Genomic DNA, 23,758 nt, shown 5'->3' with positions numbered 1-23,758 from the left:
TATATACTTTTTCGAGGCCCTTTAATTTAAACCCTGTGGAGGAGTAGTGAGGAGTACGTTAGGCAGCTGGGTGTGTTGCACTGAGCATTTCAAGTCACGAGCAGGAAAAGTTTGTACTTTTCACACAGAAACAATCAATAAGTTCAGTAATACTTCACAGTTGCACTGACTAGCGGCTTTGTCTTCCTACAAAAGGATTTGTGCTGGAGCTGCAGTAGACTCTCACCTCCCAAGCGCCCTCGTAGTTCTGCTTCTTGAGGCGGACGGCCCAGTTATCGAGGCACGCATCAAAGCAGTGGTCCATGCTGAGGATAACTGGCCGGCTCAGGACCACCCCCGGAGGGCCGCAGCTCACAATGGGGCTCAGGAGGGTCTGGCAGCCGGCCAGCGGTAACCTACGGCAGGAGTGGGAAAGAGATGGATGCATTAAGATGAAGTGGTTGCAATTATTTTGATATTAGAGAGAATTTACAGCTCTCTTTGAGGCAGGATATGATACTGTCACCTCTGCAAATTATCCAGCAGCTGTAACACGGGATAATTAAAGCCTGCCGGACTCAGAGACGAGCCGGGCCAACGCGTGAGGACTGAGAAACATTATAGCACCATCTCGGCAGGCTGCAACGGCTCTGCTTCCAGAGGATGAGTGCAGCAAGCCAGATAGACATTGCTTTCCAAACAATTCATTTAACTTAAACAGCGCACATCCTTGTAAAAGGCTATGTTATTTATTTACATCCCTCCTCCACAGCACTGGCAGAGCCTCTTAAGCCGTTCCTAATGGAACAGTAGAGCATCAAAACAAACAGCCTAGTGGCATTCAGGGAAGACTGCCAGTTAGACAGCGCTAAAGAGACCCACCTTAAATCTTCCTTCCGCTGAACAGTGAGATAAATCTCATAGATCTTTCCTCTGGGGATGGCCTCGGGAGGAATGAGCAGGCTGATTCCTAATGCAAATAACAACAAAAGGGAGAGAAGTGGGGTGGGTGGGGGAGCAGGGGGAGTGTGAGCGAGTGGGGGACAGGCTCATTTGTTCTGACTGAACAGTGCTTTTGTCATCTCACAAAGGGAGCCAGCCCACTCGACAAACTGTACGCATGACAAAAAAAACAAAACAACAAAACTAAACAAAAATCCAAATCTATTCTGAAGGTCAGAGGCAGCCTCCTTCAGGTGCAGCGGATGCAGAATCTGTGTGCCGGCAGCTGTGGCGGTACACGTCCCCGATGTCAACAATTAGCTGAGACAAAAGCGCGCGCTGCAGCACAGTTTAAATGTCCTCCGTCTGCCACAAAGTAGATAATTGAGACCATGGAACAGACTACTTCAGGAAAATTGCACTTCCCCAGGAGAGTGTTAGAAAATGCACGTCGGAGAATACAGAGAGATATTGAAGCAGTTTGAGTGCTGCGGCATTCATGTTGTGATTCTTCTGCTAAAATTACCCACTCTGAATGGCATTTAAAATGTGGGCCAAACAGTGAATGTGACACTATTTTAACAATCTCTCAGTTTTAAAACGGGTCTGTTCGTCATGAGGCTGCGTCGGATTGAATCGGGCGAAGGTGCCTGAATGTTGGCGTCCGTGCCTGAATCTGTAAAGAGCGCGCTCGCTCTGAAGCTGTGATGAATGACAGAATAACTCCTTTGAGTGAATGCATGCGAGTGTAAGATTTCTTTCCTTCTTGTGTCCCTATGAGAAGATAGGTGCCAATGCGTGGTATAGTCAACATGGCTTTGAGTTAATCCATGCATAAAATATCTGTAAGAGACAGGCAAAACACACACACACCCAGGGAGAGAGCAGTGGTGAAGAAAAACAGGAAAAAAAAAACCTTTTCTTCTAGAAGATATTGTCATGCTGGCATCAGCTAATCTGGACAGTCTACAAAGAGCCAAGTGGAAAAACTGTCTTCCAGTATAATTATATAAGCTCTGTACTCTGCTGCTGTAAGGAGAAAAAAACCCCCAGCAGAATAATCATGGTGGAGTTTTTTTGTTGTCAGAAATTGCATCACTTTAACTGTCTTTATTTCTCCATCCAGCCACTTAGAACATGGATGACATTTGTGGACATGGGCTACAATTTCAACCTGTTCCGGCATTAGTCAGAAGCTTTATTGGAATAATTTGTTCGACGTTTTACTCCAGGACTCTTGTCAAGTACAATGTTTTTGCCATAAATTGATTTCATCTCAGAGCATTTGCTTTTAACTATTCATGCTGTGCTGTTGAGATGTAGGTTACTGACAAGGCATTGGACCAAATTATTCACTCTAGATTCTGCTAGAGGCAAAATTCTTGCTTTCTCACTTAAATTTTTAAAGCTTCCATGCAGACTTTTCAAAAATATCAATCATAATCACCGTAGTTTATCACACACACACACACATTCAGGTTTTCTGTTGTTTTTGCTACATTGTTTTTTGTACGTTGTTATTTAATCAAAAAAAAAAAAAAATTGCAACAAACCAATATAAAGCTTCCATGTGAAAAAGTCTCTGGTGACAACATATAAAAGGGTCAGATCAGAATGTTCCCTTTTTTTTTTTTTTTTTTGAAATCAAATTCATCTTTCATAAATGTTTACTTGTATTCTGTACACTGTAAAAAAATCCATAAAATTTACAATAAAATACCGGCAGCTGTGGTTGTCAGAATTTTACCACACCTGCTGGTATCTTGTCGTAAATTAGAGATGATATATATATATTTTTTACAGTGTACAGTTGCAACCAAATATTCGAGCAATATGTAAGAACATTGTGTGCAGATATGTAATAAACCAATCAGAAAAATCCAAAGCGGACTTTAAATACATTGATAGCAGCTTATGTTTTGAGTATTTTTATCATCCCTGTTTAGTTCAGCTAAACATTTCTTAGCAGTATCTAACATGGTTTGTTTGGTCAGCAGAGTCAAACTCTGACTTAAACTTGTATGACTGAAACTCTTAAAGCTTCACAATCTGTGGTGAAATCCTTAAAAGAAAAAAACCATTATGGGTCTGAGAAAAAACCAGTCATGGCTGATCAGCTCAATTCTTTTGCCTCTTTGTCATCATTGGCCCAAACACACAAAGGAAAATGTGCGATTTGTTTTACTCAATGCGCTTTTTACAGCCCTGGAGAGTATTTTTAACCTATTATAACATGATGTAATATATTTCTCCACCAGTTACAGTTTAGCAGGTGCCTCAGGTCCAAATGGGTTGGGTATTTAGGGGAAAATGTAGCACACAAACCACCTTAATCACTAGCTAAAAAAAGGATTTTAATGCACTTTTGGGGCCTCATCTTGTTCCTGTAAAAGTAACGACTGCTTGTTTCTGCCTTGCATTAAGTCCTCAAACACATTTGCATGTGTGTTATCCTGGTACAAACCTATTAGGGAGTCCATACAAAAGAAGTTTAAGGCTGAATAAGACATTGAGGTGTTTATAGGATTCAGCTGTTCCTAATAAACTCTCCTTGTTAACATCCAGTCGGACACATTAAAGCAGGTGTAATAAAGCGACAGAATGGCCTTTCTCTCAGAGCAGTTCTTCATAAACTGTAGCAGCAGATGTTGAATTATTTGGATGATTTATGTATTGTTTGCTTAAAGTTTAGCAGCATTAGAGGAGATTACTTAGATCTTGCCAGACATGAAGAGACAGTGAGTGAATAAAACATTGCCGTCTGTATTGTCCAATTTTGCATAATGGTAAAACTGCTGAATGAACACCCTGAACAGATTTACAACATGGACCTGAAGCCTAAAAATGTAACTCCTTGGACTAAAATGTTGATCTGGGGTGCATGTTGTTCATACAGTGTAGTTTCTTTCTTTTATGAGCTTAAAATAAACTAATAAAAACAATACTTATTTACTTATCTGAATGATGATGTGCAGATGACATCAGCTTTTATCAGACCAAATAAGCACATGCCGTACAAAGCATTCTTCCCTCTTAAATTATTTCATGTTTTGTCGCATTACAACCAACTTCAAAGTGTTTTATTTCCATTTTAAATAATAGCACAGTATTATGGATTGGAATGAAAAGGCTGCATAGCTTTAAATTTCTTTTAAAAAATACAATCTGGTAAGTAGAAATTTGCAATGAGTCAAAACTTTGCTCTGTCACATTTTGCTGCAATTGCAAGTTAAAATCTCTTCCATCAGATTGGATGGCAATCATCCATTTTTGAAGTCTTGCCATGGACCTCAGCTGAATTTAGGTCTTGACTGTGACTGAGAATGTGTTTTGATCTAAACATTTTCATTTTGTAGCTGTTAGTGTAGGATCGTTGTCCTGCTGGAAGGTGACTCCCTAACAGATTTGCAACTAACTGTATTGTTTTTCAATCAACTCTGACCAGCTGAAGAAGAGCATCGTTAGAGCATGATGCTGTAGGGATGATGTCCAGTGTTAGTTTTCCACCACACGTAGCATAGCTGCCAAACATTTACTCTGTCCTCTATATGTTGTTTTAAAAATCTAAATTTAAACAAGACTACTTATGGCTTTGGTTCAACATTATTTTTTCTTGCCCCTCATATAAAAGGCCAGACTGGGGCTACGATCTAAGCTGCAGATCTCTAGAGCTCAGGATTGTTCTTAATGCTGAGCCTGTAAGTTTAGGTGGAAGGGAATGTCTTCAGATCTGTAGACTTTCAGTTTTACCACACTGTTTTCTTTTTAACATGATGGACGGAGCAGTGCTCCATGAGATATTTAAATATTATTTTATATTAGAACACGTCTCCACTTTACACAGTTACAAATTTATTTATTTTTTTGCGTTCGTATGATGGTATTTGTTTACACAAGCGCATTATTTCTATTGAGGTGTCTTTTGAATGCAGTTGGTTACACTTGGTTTTATTTAGTGGCCTTTAATTAAAGGGGACAGCATACTTGACATGGCACACTTTTTGAGAACCGTTGTATATTTCAAATTCACAATTACACAATACTGTGTGTTAGTCAACCCCATAGAATCCTGTTTTTTCTCTTTTTTTATTTTTTACCAGATAAAATCCCAATAAAACACTTTGAAGTTTGCAGCTTATGACAGAATATCAAAAAGTTCAAGAGTGATAAAGGGCAAATGACTCTACACATTAAAAGCCAAAGAATCCAGAATAAAACGACTCAGAGAGAACGGTCAGCTTCTACATTTATTAGATGCTGTAAAAGACAAAGAGGCTTTCCTAACAGCTGATTATAAAGTAATCTGAAAACTACACTTACATTTACCGTTTTGTTCATTAGGATTTTAAAGCCTTGATCTGGACATATTAAAAGTGTTACGTTTTTTTTTTTTCTTTTTAAATATGGACTTATTAAAATCTCAATCTAAGTAATCATCTTCATCAGCTTTAATCGTGGCTGGTTGCGGCAGGGAGCATTGAGATGTCATGTCATGTAATAGTAATGCGCTTCACATTGATGTCTTAATGTGTTTATAGCCTTTAGTTTATGACAGACTGTCACAAAAAGTAAAAATGATCAACGGATGCCCTTCAAACCATTAACTGTTCCTCCCAAAACACTTATATGTCAGACTATGGTTCCAAAAGGCATCGTCATGACAGGTAGGACATTGTATTAAATCATCTGTACAACGGAGAAGACAGATTAAAGGTAACACAACATGAATGAAGAACCCACCTGTATTGGGGATTGTTAATCTCCCACCCAGGAAGTTGAAAGTCCCATAGGAGGTGTTGGCCACATCACGGGGGAGAGTTTTAAAGTAGGTCTGAGTGGACAGCCTGCTCACAAACTCTGTGGTGTCTGAGTTTAGCTTCCCATTGTGGAGAGTGTGTGATCCGTTGGGAAGCGGGTCCAGCAGAGGCCCGTTGGTCATGGAAAACTTCCCAGCGGTATCGTGGCGAGAGCGCAGGGTGCCCTGGTAACTGGTGGTGGTGGTGGTCAGATCAGGCTGGATGGTGAGCAAATGGGAGTTCTCTGTTCGAATAATGAAAACAGAGAGAGGAAAGGAAAAAGGGAGATATGTGAATCTCAATGAGTGGCGGTGGGAGGGGGAGTGGAGGGATTCAGCATCACACAGACAGACCTCACACTCTAAAGCTGTTTGCATCACACACAGAAAACTGAAACAAACACTGAAAGAGACACATGGTTCAGAAAACAGAGCATTAATACACACACACACACACATGCTCTACCACACATAAACACAAATTCCACCCAAAGCCACTCAATTTCCACCCCCCACCCTCTCCTGCTCTATCACTGCCTGTCTTTTTAGCAGCCACACAATCAATCCCAAACAGAACTCAGATGCAGCTTAGCATCCAGAATGCATAAAGGCTTTTTATTTTCACGGTGAATCACAGCCACTGCAACCCAGTTCCCCGTCTCCATCTGCCTTAGACAGTTGTATTTCTATTACTCGCCGTTAAACCTCAGAGGCTCCACACAGGCAGTAAACAGAGTGGGTACATTTCCTGACAATGAGGTGGTGGCGAAACATTATGTGCCAGGCAGGCAAATAAAGAGCTCATGAACCGCACACACACAGACACGCCAACACACCCCAACTCTTCCTTGGACCACAGACCCACTGTAAGTGCACTCACACCACCTCCACGACCACAGATCCAACAGGTTCAGAGCTACATGTGGACGGATGCTTCATGGTCACAGTGGGAAGATGGACAGACGAGGGTAAAACAAAAAAACAGTGTCCTACTGCTGTGGGGAGGCCTTCGTGGCCGTGGTGCCCACACACCTGGCTTGCTGGGCTTAATGCCCATAGGCTGGAAGCCAGTGGTGAGTATGGAGGAGTCCGCCACGTCAGCGTCCAGGCCCTCCTTCTTGCGCCGGTAGACCAGGACGACCACGATGAGCAGCAGGGTCAGACAGAGGGCCACGGCCACCATGCCCACGTACAGCGCCACGTCCTCGGCCCCGCTCACGGCTGCAAGCAGAGAAATTATTAATCAAGACACTCCAGCTGTGTGAGGCGTTTGTTATTTTTATTCAATGGAAAAAGTTTTCTTGAGGACATCTTTAGCTACGTGAGGTCAGTGTAACATTTAGTGCGGTGGTGCTTTATCTTGCGTGGTGGTTTCTTAATCTAGAAAACTTTAATCTGATATTAGATAACCCAAGATTTATGAAGTCTGGATTGCCTGAGAGTTTGTGTTACTGAGTCTTCTGCTTGAATTTTGTACACCATAAATACCACGGCATGAAAAAGTAAGTACAAAGCTGTAAAAACCTAGAGAAACCATTTTTCTGTACTCCTTATTGTCAAAGTACTGTGGCTCCTTATTGTTTCCTTATTAAGTGAAATCTGTAAATATTCCTACAACTCTCTTAAGGTCCTATTAAAGCATATTAATTATGACCTACAGTAACAATGTGTATCTTTGATGTTCAAATCATTTGAAGATTCCCTGCTGTACTTTGGATTATCGTCCTGTTGTATGGCTCAGTTAAAGCCAAGCCCCTAATGTCTTTGTGACAGATGGCTTCACATCTGACTCCCAAACTGCAGAGGTAAACAGATGTGTTGCCAGCTCATTGCAAAGATTCCTATGTCATGAAGGTGGAAGACAAGCCAAGTGCTTTAAATGAAAACGTTTGAAATCTGGCTTTGTCTAAGCACAGTATCTTATCCGAGTCCTTTAGCTTGTTTTAGCATTTAAAACTATGATTTCTTTTTATTTAATATGCTAAAAGAAGCAACATCTTGGGAGTTTGTTGCATGGTAACCAATAAATGCTCCATCAATCAATCAATCAATCAAATTTATTTGTATAGCACATTTAAGCAGCAAGGCATTTCAAACTGCTTTACATCATATCAAACACAGAAACACAATGCAACATAGAATCAACAATCAAAACACGACACTATGGTTATGAAATGTCACGTGTGATGATTCCACGTAATGTATGACTTCCACCTTTTGAGATGACTTTTGCACTTTTTCACAATATAATTTTTTTTTAGATGCACTCGTATTTGGAAATACAACCACTGGGGTTGTGCAACTCTGGTTTGTGCCAAACAACTATCCCATCTGGATACACAGGCAACATGCGATTCACTTTGGAGAAAATAAAAGGTGTCTGAGTCACTCTTTCATATCTGGCATGTGCTAGTTTCTGTTCTGATATGGCTTGGCTAATCTTAACATCTCAAATAACCACATCTGGAAAAACAAATATTTTTCAATACTTTAATTTCTTTCTTCAAACTCGTACAAACTTGAACAAATACCCTAATGATAGTTCATACTTGACTACATATGACCCCATTTCTTATTTATGAATTATGAGTTCCTCATGATAATTGCTGATGTCTTTCCCTGTTGACATTACGCTAACACACATCTAATTGCTCCAGGAAAAACTCCTGCTTTTATAAATGTTATCTGAAACACAAAAATTAGCTCCTGCTAATATTCTCTAAGACTACCTACTTAGTTTATATTAGTATGACTTGCTAAAGTTTAAAACTAAAAGTAAGTGCATTGACTTTCTCTATGTGACTGGATGTCTTAAGCCAGCATGTTGCTCGTCTTTTCTCTCTTTTACTTTTTGTAACACTTGCATGTCAAATGTTAAGGGGAAAAAAAATCCAAGCTATATGGTCTTTATTGACTGCTACTGACAGCATAAGAGCATCCTCTTCCCAAAACTTTCAGGCCAGATTTTTTAGATATATTTTTTAAACTATGTGTGTGTGCAGTTGAGTGTGTTTGTTTTTGCAGGAGAATGGGATTTGCTACAGCTGTCTCCCTGTGCTGCTGGAATTTGGTGGCGGAGGATTCTCCCAAGGCCTTTGTGGAGCACCATTGTGCCCAGAAGCCACTGGGGCGTAGTGCTGTCAAGCGAACACAGCCAAGGAGGGGACACAACGAGCGGTGCAGCATTGAGGGATGGGGAACAACAGAAAAGGTTAAAGTGCTGCAGGCTGAGCGTGTGCTGAGTTGACAACAAAAGGAGGAGGACAGGGTGGAAGAGAGGAGACAGGAACAAATGTAGTAGAAGGAAAATTACAATTAAAAGGCAAATGGGAGGGCTGAGTAATGTGCCTTTGACTGACAGATTGTAGGAAATTAGCATTTTTATCAATAACAAATCCAGAAATAAACCGGATTAGGACCCAATTCATCATTTTGTCATTAAAATTTGCAGGCATTCGTGATGATTTTGAAGCAACGAGCAACAACAAAGAGCTGCATTAACCTTTACAAACAACCGTTTGACATTTTGAAACGGTGTTAGTGAATCTGAGGCATGTGATAGAAAATTAAAATAGCAGTCAAATAAAAAAAAAAAGGAGTCTCATATTTATTCATTTTGTGTATTTCTTAGTCCGTCTCTTCTGCTCGTGCTTCTAATTCTCAGTTTCCTTGGACAAAGCTTCCCTAAAAATTTAAAAATGAAATGCCAGAATCTATTTCATGGGTGATTATCTCAGTGCAATCTGATACTTTAAGTAGAGGGATTATAAGCAGCTAACCTCTATGGCAGCTCCTCGTTCAGCCAGAGATCTCTTGACAAGTAATCAATCGTGAATGACTGGCTAAAGATAAACACAAGATTGTCTTTTTTTTTTTTTTTGTTCTAGCAGATATCCGCAGAACACACTTCTGGCTTGAAGAATCTTCTGGGACGCACTCCCATCCTCTCTGCGCTTCTCATATAGTCCATTTACCTATGTGCTCCTCTCTATCTCTGACTCGACTCCCTGTGTTTTTCCATAAGTTTCCTCAGGCTAGCACAGAGGTGCTTAACTCTGAGCAGCCTGGCTGAACCCTCCGCTCTTCACAATGAGCTCCAGAAGCAGAAAGGGGAGACGTGCTGCACCTCTCATTAAATTTCTCAAATCCAATTGTTTTCGGCGAGTCAAAGGTCAGATGACGCCGTGATATTTGGACAGGTAGTTTTCCAGGCTGTTGAGGGATACTTGGTCTCACAAAAGACAAAACAACATCCATCAGATAGGAGAGCAGCCACCTGTTCTCTACTGATTTAGATTAGTTTACTTTCTGAGGACACACCAAAGACACCTGGTGGAGCCAAAGAGATCCGGTATCTCTGCACTTCCTTTTTCTCTTCAGCTACACCGCTGTTGCATCCAAACAATAAAGTCAGTCAATCAGACTACCCCCTCCTCCCTTTTTTCTTCTCTGTCCACCTCTCTCATCCTCTGCCCAGACTGTAATCTCTGGTGGCTTATCAGAGCATCACTGAGTGAAGTTTTATCTGACCCACCAGGTGTCACAGCCAAACGATCCCAGTGCTCACTGCAGCTCCTCCTGGTCTGCACTCATTGATTCTCATGATGCCGGCCAATAATTGAAAGGACATCCATCACACTTTTAATTGACACAGCTAATCAGCTTTTATAATTGGATGGGTTCTACTTTAGTCCCTCTCCAAAGTGCCCTCTCTTTCCATGCACTCCATACCAATTTACACATCCTCCGCCTTCCCCTCGCTGTCATCCGTCACTGCATCCTCCACTTCTACTTGACTTAATTGCACAACTTTTGATTCTCTTTGTGTGTGACCTCTCATCATGATTGACACCTGCCTGTGGATAATCTGTAGATGTGATGAGCATTTTTTTTTTTCTTGCAGAAATGACCGCAGGGCAATGTCTGTTTTGCTCTGTGAGCTTTCACTTCAGTTCGTCAGACTTGCTCCAGGGCTGGCTGGTTAAGGATCAGTTTCTGCCTTGAGATGGACCGGCATAACTCATCTCCTCTGAAGCTGTGTATCTGGGTCCTGGAAATGTTTGGATTCGTACTGTATTGACAGACGGAATAATGTTCCTGGTTCTCCTCAGGGTTCCTACTAATTTTGAAAGGACATAATTACAGAAGTTTATTGTGAAACTTGCAAAAAACAGATAACGATGGATGGATGGATAGATGGATGGATGAATGACTTGATGAAAAATACCTCAACTACCTCCCTCTATTTTTCTTTTTTCGATCTATTTTGATGAACCTTGAAAACACTTGAATTCCAAACTTTCCCAGACTGCATAGGAAACCTGTCTCTACCTGCTCCTTTCTCTCAGCTGCATTGATAAATAAGAGCTTTAGAGCCTCCTGTGCTTCCTCCCCGGGGCATTTATCAGGAGACGAGCGAATATATTTCATCCCATGGCCAATCCTAGTCGCTTGCCTGAAGATGAATTACCCCCGACTTCTTAAGGTCAGGGAAATATGGCTACTAAAACTCTCAAAGTGAACGTGACCATTACTATCTCCACAATACAGTCGTCCCATCCCTCTGCGGGGTCCTGGTGAAATATAGTCCAAAATAAATGCTCAGCTATTTTTCACACAGCACCGTGACCCTGCTCTGGCAAACAAACTCATAAAGAAAAAAAATGGCAGCCAGTTTGCTGCCAAATTAGCCTCTAATACAAAAGCAAGCTAAAGATAAACTAATACTTTCCACCATTTTTTCTGACACCGAAATTGGATGATGCTCAAAATTAAGTCCATTATCCTTATCACACATGTTAAGTGAAATAATTGTTGTATTTTGTTCTAATTTCCTGAGTCGGGAAAGAAGGGAACCATTGTTTTTCCTCTCTACCCTTTGTGTGCCCTCCAACACCTGTCTGCCATTTAGGCTGTGGCTCCACGCCAGCACATTCATCGTTTCCATGCGCTGATTTTGCATAAGCTACATTTTGGGCTTGACTTGTTTTCTTTATGAAAATGATCCTGCACGGCTCAAATCTGTTTGTTTTCCAGCTGTAACTCAAATCCATGACCAAGGGTTAGTTTTCATGCGCATTGCTCAAACCAATATCCTCTTCTAAAGTGTCTCTTTTAACATGACAACGGAGATCAGAACCTCAGACAGAGGAGAGCTATTGTTACATTGTGACGCTGATTTACTTGCTATTTTGAATTTACATCGGAAGAGAAAGGCTGCCTTTTGTTTCAGGGGCAAGTTCTCCATCATCGCTAATGGCCTGGAGATATGGTTGAAGTTGGCAAGTTGCTGACGAGCCAAAACCATCTCGCCTCTGTGCTTATTTTAATACTTCACACAGCAATTGTCTATGGATTCGCATCTGCTAGGAACAGATTGGGATGGGGCATTCTTCAGAGGCCAGCGCTCTGCTCCACACTGTCAGGATAAATACTCTACGACTCTGTGTGCGACTGTGAGAGAAAGACGGGAACAATGACGGGCATCTTTGTGTATGTTTCCTGCCTCTCTGAGGAGGAGCTGCTGACCTTTGATGATTGGCCGACTGAGCTGCCTGGGATCACTGCACCCTGCCAAACTCGCCCGCTGCTCGACAAAAGCAAGCACATGCCCGTAGCGAGCTATACATTATGCAGCATCTTGCATACTGTAGATCTCAGCAGATATCCTCCTTCAGTCCATCTGATCACATCAATCAGTGCCCGATACCAGATTTCAGTTTATTAATTCATCGGCTCATGTCAGATGAATCCCCATTAAGACTTGCGGTGTTTACCATGAGGATCAGCCAAAGAGCACACTATTTATAGCCGTTTTTATTCGAGACGCCGCCCTCATTGTCTCCGGACGGAAGGCTGCAATATGTTTCAGTCTTTGATATCTGTAGGGAATGATGGAGCTCTCTCTTCATGTCCATCTGGTCAGAGTTGGACCCCGTGGAGCCTCTTTCTAGGCGACTACTGACTCTGGCCCTTTGCACTCTCTGGTTTTTAATCCTTGCAGAATAAACGTGCCTTATTATAATTCACAGGGGATGTAAAATAAATACATAAAAGTTAAGGCGTGCTGGCTTTTAAGCTAGCTGAGTCCAACATGGATGCTTTCTCACCCCGAGAAGTGTCCTGCCAAACTCGTACGAGCCAGCCATGTGCGTTTTCACAGCCCATTTGGCTCGTGGTCATTTATCTGGCAGGTTGTGTTTTAATCAGTGGAGAGATGCTTCAATTCTCACCTCTATTAATAGGTCAGGGAGCAACAGAGAGCTGATCCACGAGGTAATACAGTGCATTATGCTAGCAGCAAGTGTCACTCCAGTGTTAATTAGAAATGATCATCTGAAAAGGTCACCCAGGTGGGGATGAGCTAACGGTGGGCCACAGATGAACCTTATGTGTGAAAATGTACCTCAAGGGAAAAGCAGCTTTTTCTTGCTGATGCCTTAGCAAGATGAACTCATCATTTATCACTTGATGCCAATGTCAAAAGAAAGGGTTAAATGTTTAATTTACATAGTGACAGGAAGAGGGTTACTCCTTGTTCTACAGTAAAAAAAAGCTTCATAAATAAGGAAAAATGTTTACTTATTCTTTGTGTTAGCCTCCTTCAGGGTTGCTAGCTACAAATTTTTTATGTCTAAATTCCAAACTTTTCGTGCAAAAGCCCACTTTGGGCAATTTTCACCTACAGATACAAAAGTTCACTATGAATATACTGCTTTTATTGAGGTCAGGTCATTAATATAACAAAAGCACCAGGCGGAAAAAGAAAGCAAGGCAGGAAAGAAGATAGAAAATAAAAACAAAGGAAGGAAAAATAAACAATTTAAAGGATAGTAAGGAAGGAAAGGAAGAAAGGAGGGAGGGAAGGAAAAAAAGAGCAAAGGAATAAAGGAAGGAAGGAAGGAAGGAAAGAGCGAAAGAAAGAAGGAAAGAATGAAAGGAGGAAAGAGGGAAGGATGACAGGAAGGGAAATAATTAAGAACAAGGAAGATGAAGACAGGGGAAGTAAGGAATGAAAAACAGAAAGGAAAGATAAAAACTGCATGGTAAGAAAAGAAAAATGAAGAAAGAAGAACATGAACAATCAAGGATATTAAGAAAGACAAGCGCACTGGGATTAACATGAAAACACAAACATTTTCCCAAACTTTCCCATGTTCCACAGGATCCCTCCTCCTTATTCTGTTCACTTGTCTCCTTGTGTTCCGTATAACCCACTGACTCGTCCTAACTTTAGCTATAAAATTCAATTATTCCTGAATTTATTTTAAAATCCATACTTGCCCCTGAGATCACTTGATCCCGTTGCCAATGGCTAAGAATAAATCTCAAACGTCACATCTTGCATTGTTGCAGCAGAGTCGAACAGTGAGAGCGATAGTTTTGCAGTGTGTGGGTGGTTTCTGCACTCACTCTGTGGGCACTGCTCGTTGGTACAGTTCATAGACTGGAGGTCGAGCCCCTGGCAGTCCTTGCCCCCGGTGCCGGGCGAGGGCTGGGAGCACTCCCTGCTCCTCCACATCGAACAATCTGCCCCGCATGCTGACCACTTGCTCCACTCGCTCCAGCCTCCGTCCACTACGAGAACACACATATAAAACACGGCTGAGGATAAACATGCAGACATGGCAACAAAAGGCCACAGTTTACACTTACACTCCAGTTTACGGGAATAAAATGATTGACTGGGAAACAAGGTGATAGAATTCGATCACATAGTAAAGTTTATTTACAACGCAGCGGCAGATTTGTGTAATTTGAGAACATATAGATCAAAATTCTCCATTCCCATCATGTGCAAAACCACTTGTGAAACCCCAGCATTGATATTTTACAGTCATGCAAATACGATTGTGCAAACTTTTTAAATCCACCAGAGGCACAGGGGAAACCACTGCATGTAAAACTGCGGAGGAGAGCCATGTTGTTTCTATTCTCCTGTCTTTGTTTATTTTTAACATGCAAAGCAGATGCAGCAGATAAACCCGGGTGGTGTGACGGTGCTGTGACCTGGTCACCAAAACAGATATGCACAGAGAAATAAAAAGCTTTGCAAACATAAATAGATAGGCACACATATAGTGTTTCGCAAAAGTATTCCCGCCCCATAACGCTTCAGCATTACAACCAGGAGCTTCAAGGTGTTTTATAAGGATTTCATGCCCTATTTTACCACAACATGTTACATTGTTGAAAAGTGGAAAGGAAAAAAGAACACATCTGGACCAAAAATTTCAGTCCTGCTCTCATCTAACAGGAACGCCTTTCCCCCTCATGCTTCCCAACTAAACCTTTTAGAGCTTTCCTTCAACACTGGATTTTTTTAAAAATGCAATTCTTCCGTAAACATAATCTGGCTTATTTAATCTCTTTTAGAGATGCCATGAGCTTCTCAATTTTAATGAAGGGCAATGATCTGGCAGGATTGCAGTTGTGTCATACTCTCTTTGGTTGACTTATGAATTAAATCATTTGCACTGAATGTGATTAAGAGTATCAGACTAAAACAGGGCTTACAATTGCATTTCACATTTCTATCATTTTCCCTTCAATTAAACAATTATGCACTACTTTGTGTTGGTCTATCACACTGAAATTTGATTAAATATGAGAAACAGTGGTTTTAACGTAAAGAATGCTTCTGCAAGGCCCTATAGTCCTAATCCAAGTTTCTTTAGTAAATGTACATTTGTGAAAGAAACAAACGTGCTTTGGTTTGATTACTTAGTCAAACAAGACGTTACTGTAGCAACTGTGATGCCGCCTGCATCGCAACTGGATGCAAAACACAATACAGGTGGTGCTATTATGAGCTGAGAAGAGAGTACATTACAGCTGCAGGCCAGTCACAACTTCAAACAGCCCATCATCAGCACAAGCAAAATGAGACAAATGAAAATGGGCCGGTAATAGTTGTGTGCACGGCCGGCTGTAAGAAATATCAGCCGGCCTTTTCTTCACACAGAGAAGGAGGCCATTTCACAAAGGAGGGGGTAATTTGGCATTGTGGCCAGTGGAGGTGGTGGCTGAGAGTGATATTGAGAGTGACACAGCGCTGGGCCGGGAGAAGGTTACCGTTCGGCTAATGGGAAAAAGAGCAGTAATGAGCTCTCATGGGGGGAAAAAAACACCTCTGTCTCGCTCTCTTTCCCAAACGCAAGGATGAAGGGGACCTGATGACGTTCTTCTGCACACACACACAAAGTTGAGGCACACCTCTGTGACAGTGGTGACCCCACCCCCGGCTGACCAGAGGCTTGGAAAACCCTCGTGTTCATTAATCTTGGCAATAAAGAGAACAAGGGGAACGATTCCCAGAAAGCCGATCACTCCCCTGGCAGTTCACAAGTCTTTGGTTGATGAAACATAAGTGAGATGGCAAAATTTGTCAAATTTGTATTAATCTTAATTTGGAAAACCAAGTGAAAAGCAAATTATGCTTAGTTTGTAAGTACAAATAGAAAATAAAAATACGGTATACTTATGTATGTTTTTTTTTTTTTTTCAAATGGCTACAAGAAAAACTTTAGCACTACTCTGCTTGCTTTGTGTGTGCAGGGGTGTAGGGGTGTGTGTGGCGGGATGCTGACACAGCCTGGATTCTTTTTGCAGTCAGATCAATTTGGCAGCAAGAGCAGAACCAATCAGATAATTGTCCTTGTTTGGCATTGAGTAGACCCATCCGTGGGCCAGTGGGCTCATTGTCCAGGCTGGGAATGAAAATGATTGAATAGCAAATTACATCCTAATGAATATATTATGTTGCCCCTCAGTTTATCCACATGGCTGTGAAATAAAGAGATGAGATCAACATCTGCCCTGATGAGATGATGGAATTCTTCTTCCCCCTTTTCCAACACAAAGCAAAACTAATGACCATGCAAATGACATTTTCAAACAAGGAGAGCGACGTGGACCTAAAACGTGATGCTAGACGATGCAGATATGAGACGAGCACCGGCACCCAAACCTGACGAGAATCAAACGTAAAGACAAGGATGCAAGAACGAGCCTCGACTGGCTGACTCTGAATGCATGCCACACGATTGAGCGTGAAAGCAAGCAGCGTATGGAGAGCATAAAACGACAGTAAGACGCAGCAATTACAGATATGAGAAAACCAACTAACAGATCTTTTCTTTTTAATTTGTCAAGCTCCATGAAAAAACTAATCCAAAGCCATGGTTTTCCAATTTAAATCCCCAGAAGGAGATTGTTACTTCCACAGCAAAAGGCACCTTAGCTGATTTTCAATCTCGCAGCGCCGCAGGTTTCAGGTCAGGCGGGTCTCTGAGGAGGTACAGTAATACAATAACCCAGTGGCACCCTCCTCCCCCCCATTTGGACACGTTGCCAAGTGTAGAAGCAAAAAGAATCCGACCATTCTCCACAGGTCAGTGGGAGGGCCTGGTTGAGACTCCGCTGTTCAAAATGACAATGGCTGCTGACGGACGCAGCTCGAGATCGCTGAACGCCTATGGTTTCTGTGTCCTTGAAGGAAACACGGGGACGTGGACAAGTACCACTGAGACCAGCAGGTTGTCCCTCTGCTCCCACTGTCCTGTCAGCGCACATGTGTGCACACGTCCCGCCGCTGATCCCAGGCATCAAAAGGCTGATTGAAAAAAAGGAATAAAGGCTTTTTACTTCTGCACATAGCAGAAATAAAACCGATCTGATGGTTAGTAGCAACATAATGTTGATGTGCAATTTCAACTACTTTAATATAATTTCTTGCTGATCAAAAACACAAAAGGCTGAGTTCACTCTTTTGTGTTGTGTGAAGCAGAGATATAAACCAAAGTGAGATAGGGTGAGATATGAAGGAGAGTGGGCTTAAAATGAAAGGCACCAAATGATTAAAAATGATGCAAGTCTGTCACCAGATGGCCACCGTCTTTTTGCATCAAATTAATGTGCTCGGCTGCCACATTTATTACTCACCGCCTTCATTTATTCTATGGATAAAATGTGCAATCTGCAGAACAATCTAGGACAATTTTTTACAAACGCACGAGAACGTACTTCCAAAGTACAATTAGACTTTCGCCTGCAGTGCAGAAACAAGACATATGGGGACATGTGCAGGACTCATCCGCGAACAGACGCAGACACGAAGGCGGGCGCGCACAAGCACACCAGCTCCGAGTCTATTTATTTTCCATCTTGCTGAATTCTCCCGACTCCGCTGGCAAGCCAGAGGGATCGTTACCATTTTTAAATGATTCACTCAAGTTAGAAACCTCTTCAGGTTGTTTGGTGTTTGCTCTCAGCTCAGGCGGCGGCTCCGTTCATCTTGCTGCCTTCCAAAAACTGGTGACTAACTGTTAGCTATTGGCTGCGGGGATGTGAGTCTTTGTTGGAAATGTTGGCATGATCTGACATTTTGCCACTACTGTTGGCTCTGACCACAAGTCAGTGCAGGGGCACAGTCAATAAGAGGGTGAGGGATGGACTGCTGTATTATGTGGGATATTTCAGCGGGATGTGCTGGGATGGAGACAAGAGAAAAGGAAAAGAGGGGAGGGGGGTCAAATGAGATGAGCTCTGGCATAGTTTGGCTACTCGCTGTCTCAAGTGTTGATCTGCTCTGCCTCAGCCTCAGGCTTTAGCCTCAGCCTCCTCCACAGCTCCCCGCGTCTCTCTCAGCAAGGAGCCCATCTGATCCGCCACGCAGGCCTCCGCCAACTCTCATTAAACACTTTGGAGACTCAGACAAAAATACAGATGAGCCTCCATGGCTTCGCACGTTTCCAATGAGAGGTGGGAGCTCGCATTTAGACACAAGAGTCATCGCGAACAGACGTGTGGACAGTTTTGTTATTGATGGTGCCAGGCTGTGGAAGATGATCCATAATGTATGTGTATAAAAATATGCCTCTGCGGCTGACCTGCTCAGAAGAAACCATGTTACTTTTAAAAGGTGACAGCAGTCGAGCCCAAGCACATCAACCAGAAATACACATGAAGACTTGGCTGAACAATAGGAATGTTTCTTTCTTTACTGTTTATTTGCATGGGGACAAGAGTTAAGTATAAACACAAACAGAACACCATAAACATTTATAGCCTCAGCTAATTTGCGATGCCCGTCCCCCGTCGGGTTTTTATCGACATAAAACAATTTAAAAGAATAGTTACAGTGAAACTGGGAACGGCCAGGGCGACAAAAAAAAAGACAATAAATATGTAGCACAAGCTGCTAAAATAAAACCAAACTATAGTGTATTGCAAAAGTTTTTATATATTTATTATATTTTGTTGCGTTACAGCTGAACATTTCTAATATATTTTATTGCAATCTTTTTGTGGCAAAAAAACATAAAATAGAACAAAATTATGAAAAGATCAGAAAAGAAAACATAGTTTCCAAATGTTTTCTTGAATATAAATCAAATAATATTTTTTATATAAAAAATGTGTTCCATAATTGATGCCTAGTCAACACATAGATGCAATCGCAGCAGCCCAGAACCTAATATTCTTTTCAAAACACTTTAAGCTTATGAAAAGAAGGTGTAAGGTGCAAGAATGTGGGTCACTGTCCCACTGGAAAGTGAACATCTACCGAAGTCTCAAATCTTTTGCAGCCTCCTACAATAATTTAATAATAACGTGACATTTGAAGTCAATTGTTTACAATGGACTTTGAATACAAATGTGCACTAGAAAAAGAACATAATTCTCCCTAGCCTTCACCAACATGCCCTACTTTGTTCTAGTTCATCACAGAAAATCCAGGTTAATACACTAAGGTTTGTGGTTGTAGTGAGAGGGAATATGTGAAGAAGTGCAAGGGGTGTGAACACTTTTGCATGGCACCGTACACTGGAAGTTAAGCACACCAGAGAGCTAATAATCAACAGCAAATTCCAAGTTTAGATAACTGATGAAGTCTTGAAACCAGACCAGCTTTAAATCATGTAATTTTTAACAACGCAACTCAAAAACAAAGCAGCTGTGGAGAAACCCCCCCCCCCTCTCAAGGCTGGCATAAAAAAATAAAGAGCACTACTTCTGAATCCAAATGTTGGCAGTGTCTGAATAAATAACACGATGTCTATCTGCGGCGTTACAGCTCTCCATGTGACCCGCTCTTCTCAAGTCTCTTTCAGAGATGGACTTAAATCACTATCTAGACCTGTGAAGGCTATACGCGCAGCGATTATTGAAGTTGTTCTGCAGTAAGTGGCGATGCTCTCTCGCTCACACACTGCAAGGCTGGACGGCTGCTTCTTGCTGAGTGCGACTGTTGTATGCGATTGTCTGGTCATGCGTTCAAGCTCATGATTCATTCGTTTGTAAACCATTTGGCTGATGAAACAAAAAGGGGTTTAATGTGGGAGATCTGATTCCGTTAATGCCTCTGCTTACATGAAGGCTTCGGCGCTCCTTGGGAAACAGCATCCCAGCATCCACAGCCGCTGGTGTTGCCGGCTCTGGCCAGCTGCAGACAGCTGGGCCTGTCAGTGTTACTGATGCCACCAACTCAGACGAATAAATGTGAGAATCGCAGCCAGAGACCACGCTCTGTTGCCAAACACTGGGACTGACAGGTGTAAGTGGGGTCATGTTGCCCTAGCATCTCTCATCAACAGGAAAAACATGACTTCTTTCTCTCCCAAAAGTCTCTGTAAAAACATGTTTGCCGGACACAATGCAGTTTTTGTTTTTTTTGCCATAGCTCCCTTTTGGTGGGAATTACACTCTTTCTCCTTGAGGAGCAGGAGGAAGATGAAGGAGGAAGCGGTTTGGTCTAACAATAGCAGCTTGGACTGACATTAATCTCTTTAAGCTCATGGAGGTCAGTAGCCTGCTTTGCTGTGGAGGAAAGTCAAGCATCCCTGGGCACCGCTCTAATTCTAATTCCATTACTAGTTTCTCCGGCTCTAATAATTCAGACTCTGTTCACATCCCGGCGCTGCGTCGTGCATTTGTGTTTCCTCTGTCTTCCTCCTCCCGCTGTATTCCAGTGGGCCATGTTACTTACACTCATCCTTGACATGTAGTGATGTCTTTACATGGGAGATGTGTAACAGAATGCCTTGATCGCTGAGGAAGATAGCCTCAGTTTTAGGCAGCAAGACGAAGCCCGTCCTCCTTCTCCCCCCCTTGTCAAAGGTGTCGTATTTCCTTCTCTGATATTTACAGACCGTGGGAGATTTCTCCTGCGGTCAGCGTGGCCCCAGCTCCCTGTCAGAGCCAAACACCCGGCTCCATTCCCAGCGTCTCTCTCCTTTTCTTTCCGACGTTATATCTGATTCCACCTGTTTCTATCCCTGCTTCCACCTTCCTCCTTCATTTTCCTGTCCAGGTCTCTCCCCTGTCAGGGGTTTCTAATGCGAACTAGCAAATGAGGCAGCTTGACTTCCATCTCAGGCTCCCAGAGATCAATAAGTGTTGCTCACTATCAGCCACGACGCTCTCTGCCTCTCAGACGCTCTCACAGGGGAGACTGAGCCAGCAAATGAAATTCCCCTTAACTCCTCTCACATAAACATAGCACGCAAGCTCCCATAATTCAGATTTTTTTTATTTATTTATTTTTTTCCCCACACATTTTAAGTAGCAGCTTGAACAGGAAATAACAACAATTGCTCTGGTGAGTGCGACACAAAGCCAAGGCTGTGTCTATGTGTATGGGGTGGGAGCTGAAATAAAAATTAAGCCTATTCACAGTGCAGCTGATGATGCAAACAACATGTGATAGTATTAAATCCCTAGCAGGATTGCTGTGCAAGCGCTCTAATTGCAAAAGGCAACAAAAGCTTGCCATATAAAAAAAATAAATAGAAAATGCTACAGTGCAGAGGTACAGTGCGAAAGGGCAGGGAAAAGAATGAATTGATGACTTATAGATGCAAAAAAAAGGCAATGAAAGAAGAAAATGCAAATAAGCCACAAGAAGCCAATGCCACAGGACAAACAGGGCTGCCTGGGAGTTACCTGGACAGGTGGCCACACAGGCACTTTTCTGGACGTTCTGCCCCTCACAGGATGTGCCTCCGTTTAGTGGCGTGGGATTGGTGCAGCTCCGGCTCCTCTTCTGCCAGCCACGCCCGCACACAGCGCTGCAGGACGACCAGGTGGTCCATGTGGACCAGCCACCGTTGACTGTCAGACCGGTGCCGAGAGGAGGAGGAGGAGGAGGAGGAGGAGGAAGGTGGGGGGAAGTAGGGGGGGAGCGGTAAGGAAGAAGGGAAGGTTGAATGGAAGGAGGGAGGAAGGGATGGATGGATGAAGGAACAGAGCAGCCAGGTTTACCCGACATGCAGAAATAAAAAGAGGTGTGCTACATTTGAAAAATCGTGACTGCCTATACACTGCTAGGCTCCACACAGAAAGGTGAACACATGGAGGAGCAGGAGCAGAGTTGGCTGCTTCCTGCATGTGTGCTGGAATTACAGCCAAACACAGTGAAAACAAAATGACTCAATAGGAAGCGGAGTATAACCAAGCAACTTGCCAGACCAGACTAACACAGTTGCTGCAGCTGGTGATGTTAAAACTAATATTATATTTGACCGTTTTCATAAAGTCAGAATTTTTACAGCTCTTGGCGATGATTTTTCTATTTGGAAGACCAAACGATTAGTGAAATATAACTTTAAATTACAGTGTCCCCCAAAAACTTTGAATGTTTCTTTTTTCCACATTTAGTCATGTCACATCCACAAACTTCAATGCTTGGCATTTTATGTTAATCAAACAAACAAAGGAGCTCACAACTCCAAGATGGAAACTATTAAGTTTATATAGCTAATATTTTTTCCAATATAAATAATTAATAAACTTAAAGCACAGCAAGTTATACTTTGGTGACTTTGATTCATATGACTTGTACAACAAGTTGTTGTAAATCACTTAAAATTGTGCATCAATGTGTTAGATAATAAATCTAATGGTGTAGATAATCTCACATACTCCTAAAACATAAACAACTAAGTTAGAATAACATTTTCTGTCTTGGTTTATAAAATACTTCATGGCTCTGCTCCACCTCTATTACAACAATTTATTCAAAAGAATAAAGAATAGAGGGTGAGACCCATTGTCGGAGTACAATCCTGAACAACATAAGGGACTTTTTACGTCTCATTTCATATAGAAATCATCTTAAAAGCAGACTCTTCAAAAATATCACCATTGATGTTGATTGATGTGTATGGCTTTAATGGTTGCTTATATACATTTAACTTCAGAGTGATATAACTCTTGTTTCCATCCTTGTTTTTATTATTTGTGTTTAACACAAATTTTCCAATGGGACTAGAGATGGAAATTAGCCACTTGGCTATATTCTCATGTATTTAAATGTACGTTCATATGTATTGTACTATTCTTTTAAATAGACTAGAAACTAAATTAAACTAAACGAGGAAGAAATGATACAACTAAAAGTCTGGAAAGTGTGTCATGTACATGTGTTTATTAACTCTGAGTAGCATTTCATTGAGTATTGAAGAAATTCATCCCTACATCATGAAGCTGCCACCACCGAGAGCCACAGTGGGGATGGCCGCTTCAGGCTTTTCTGTCACAGATAACAACTATGTAGGCCAAAAAGTTACATTTTCCCCTCTTCTGCCCAGAGTGCCTTGTATAACATGTGGCTGACAGCTTGAAGCAGATGAAAAAAAAAAACAAAAAAAGTGGCATCTCTTTTAAAACAGTTTTGCAATGAATTTGTACAGATGACTTGAGCTCCCTCTGGTCATTCATAAATTATGAATCAAACTTATTGCAGAACTTAAAGAGGCATGGAGTTGAGTTTCTCAGGGTCAATATAAAGTGTTGAGCATGAAATGAGTGTCAGAAAACTCCTAAAACATTAAGTACATTTGCGGCGTGTTATAGCTTTTTGTTTTTATTTACGAACATAACCGAAACCAGCTTTTATGAAATTGTACCAAACTAAGATCCAGTGATCTGTTTTTTTGTGAAAGTCAGCTCAACTTGTTCCATGTAAGTCAAACGCCCACAGTGATAGTCTTTGTGTTTTGCCTTAATTCTCCTAGCCAGCTGGCCGTCCAGATTGCCTGT

General features: G+C 41.9%; 1 protein-coding gene across 4 annotated transcripts in view; it reads right to left on the bottom strand.

The window, feature by feature from the left end:
• unc5a (unc-5 netrin receptor A) overlaps positions 1-23,758 on the bottom strand; it is a 173,989-nt gene that overhangs the window by 23,683 nt on the left and 126,548 nt on the right. The window contains exons 6-11 of one of the 4 annotated variants that reach the window (XM_023328918.1): positions 21,662-21,829; positions 14,129-14,293; positions 6,710-6,937; positions 5,662-5,961; positions 862-949; positions 227-395 (exon numbers count right to left, since the gene is read on the bottom strand). In XM_023328918.1, coding sequence (XP_023184686.1) covers positions 227-395; positions 862-949; positions 5,662-5,961; positions 6,710-6,937; positions 14,129-14,293; positions 21,662-21,829 — 1,118 coding nt within the window. The remainder of the gene's footprint in view (positions 1-226; positions 396-861; positions 950-5,661; positions 5,962-6,709; positions 6,938-14,128; positions 14,294-21,661; positions 21,830-23,758) is intronic. The other 3 variants (XM_023328919.1, XM_023328920.1, XM_023328921.1) reach the window with 3 other exon arrangements.

Source organism: Xiphophorus maculatus, chromosome 23 (genome assembly GCF_002775205.1).
Source record: "Xiphophorus maculatus strain JP 163 A chromosome 23, X_maculatus-5.0-male, whole genome shotgun sequence".
NCBI classification, from domain to species: domain Eukaryota; kingdom Metazoa; phylum Chordata; class Actinopteri; order Cyprinodontiformes; family Poeciliidae; genus Xiphophorus; species Xiphophorus maculatus.
Note: the sequence above shows the minus strand (reverse complement) of the source record. Positions and strands in the feature narration are given on the sequence as shown.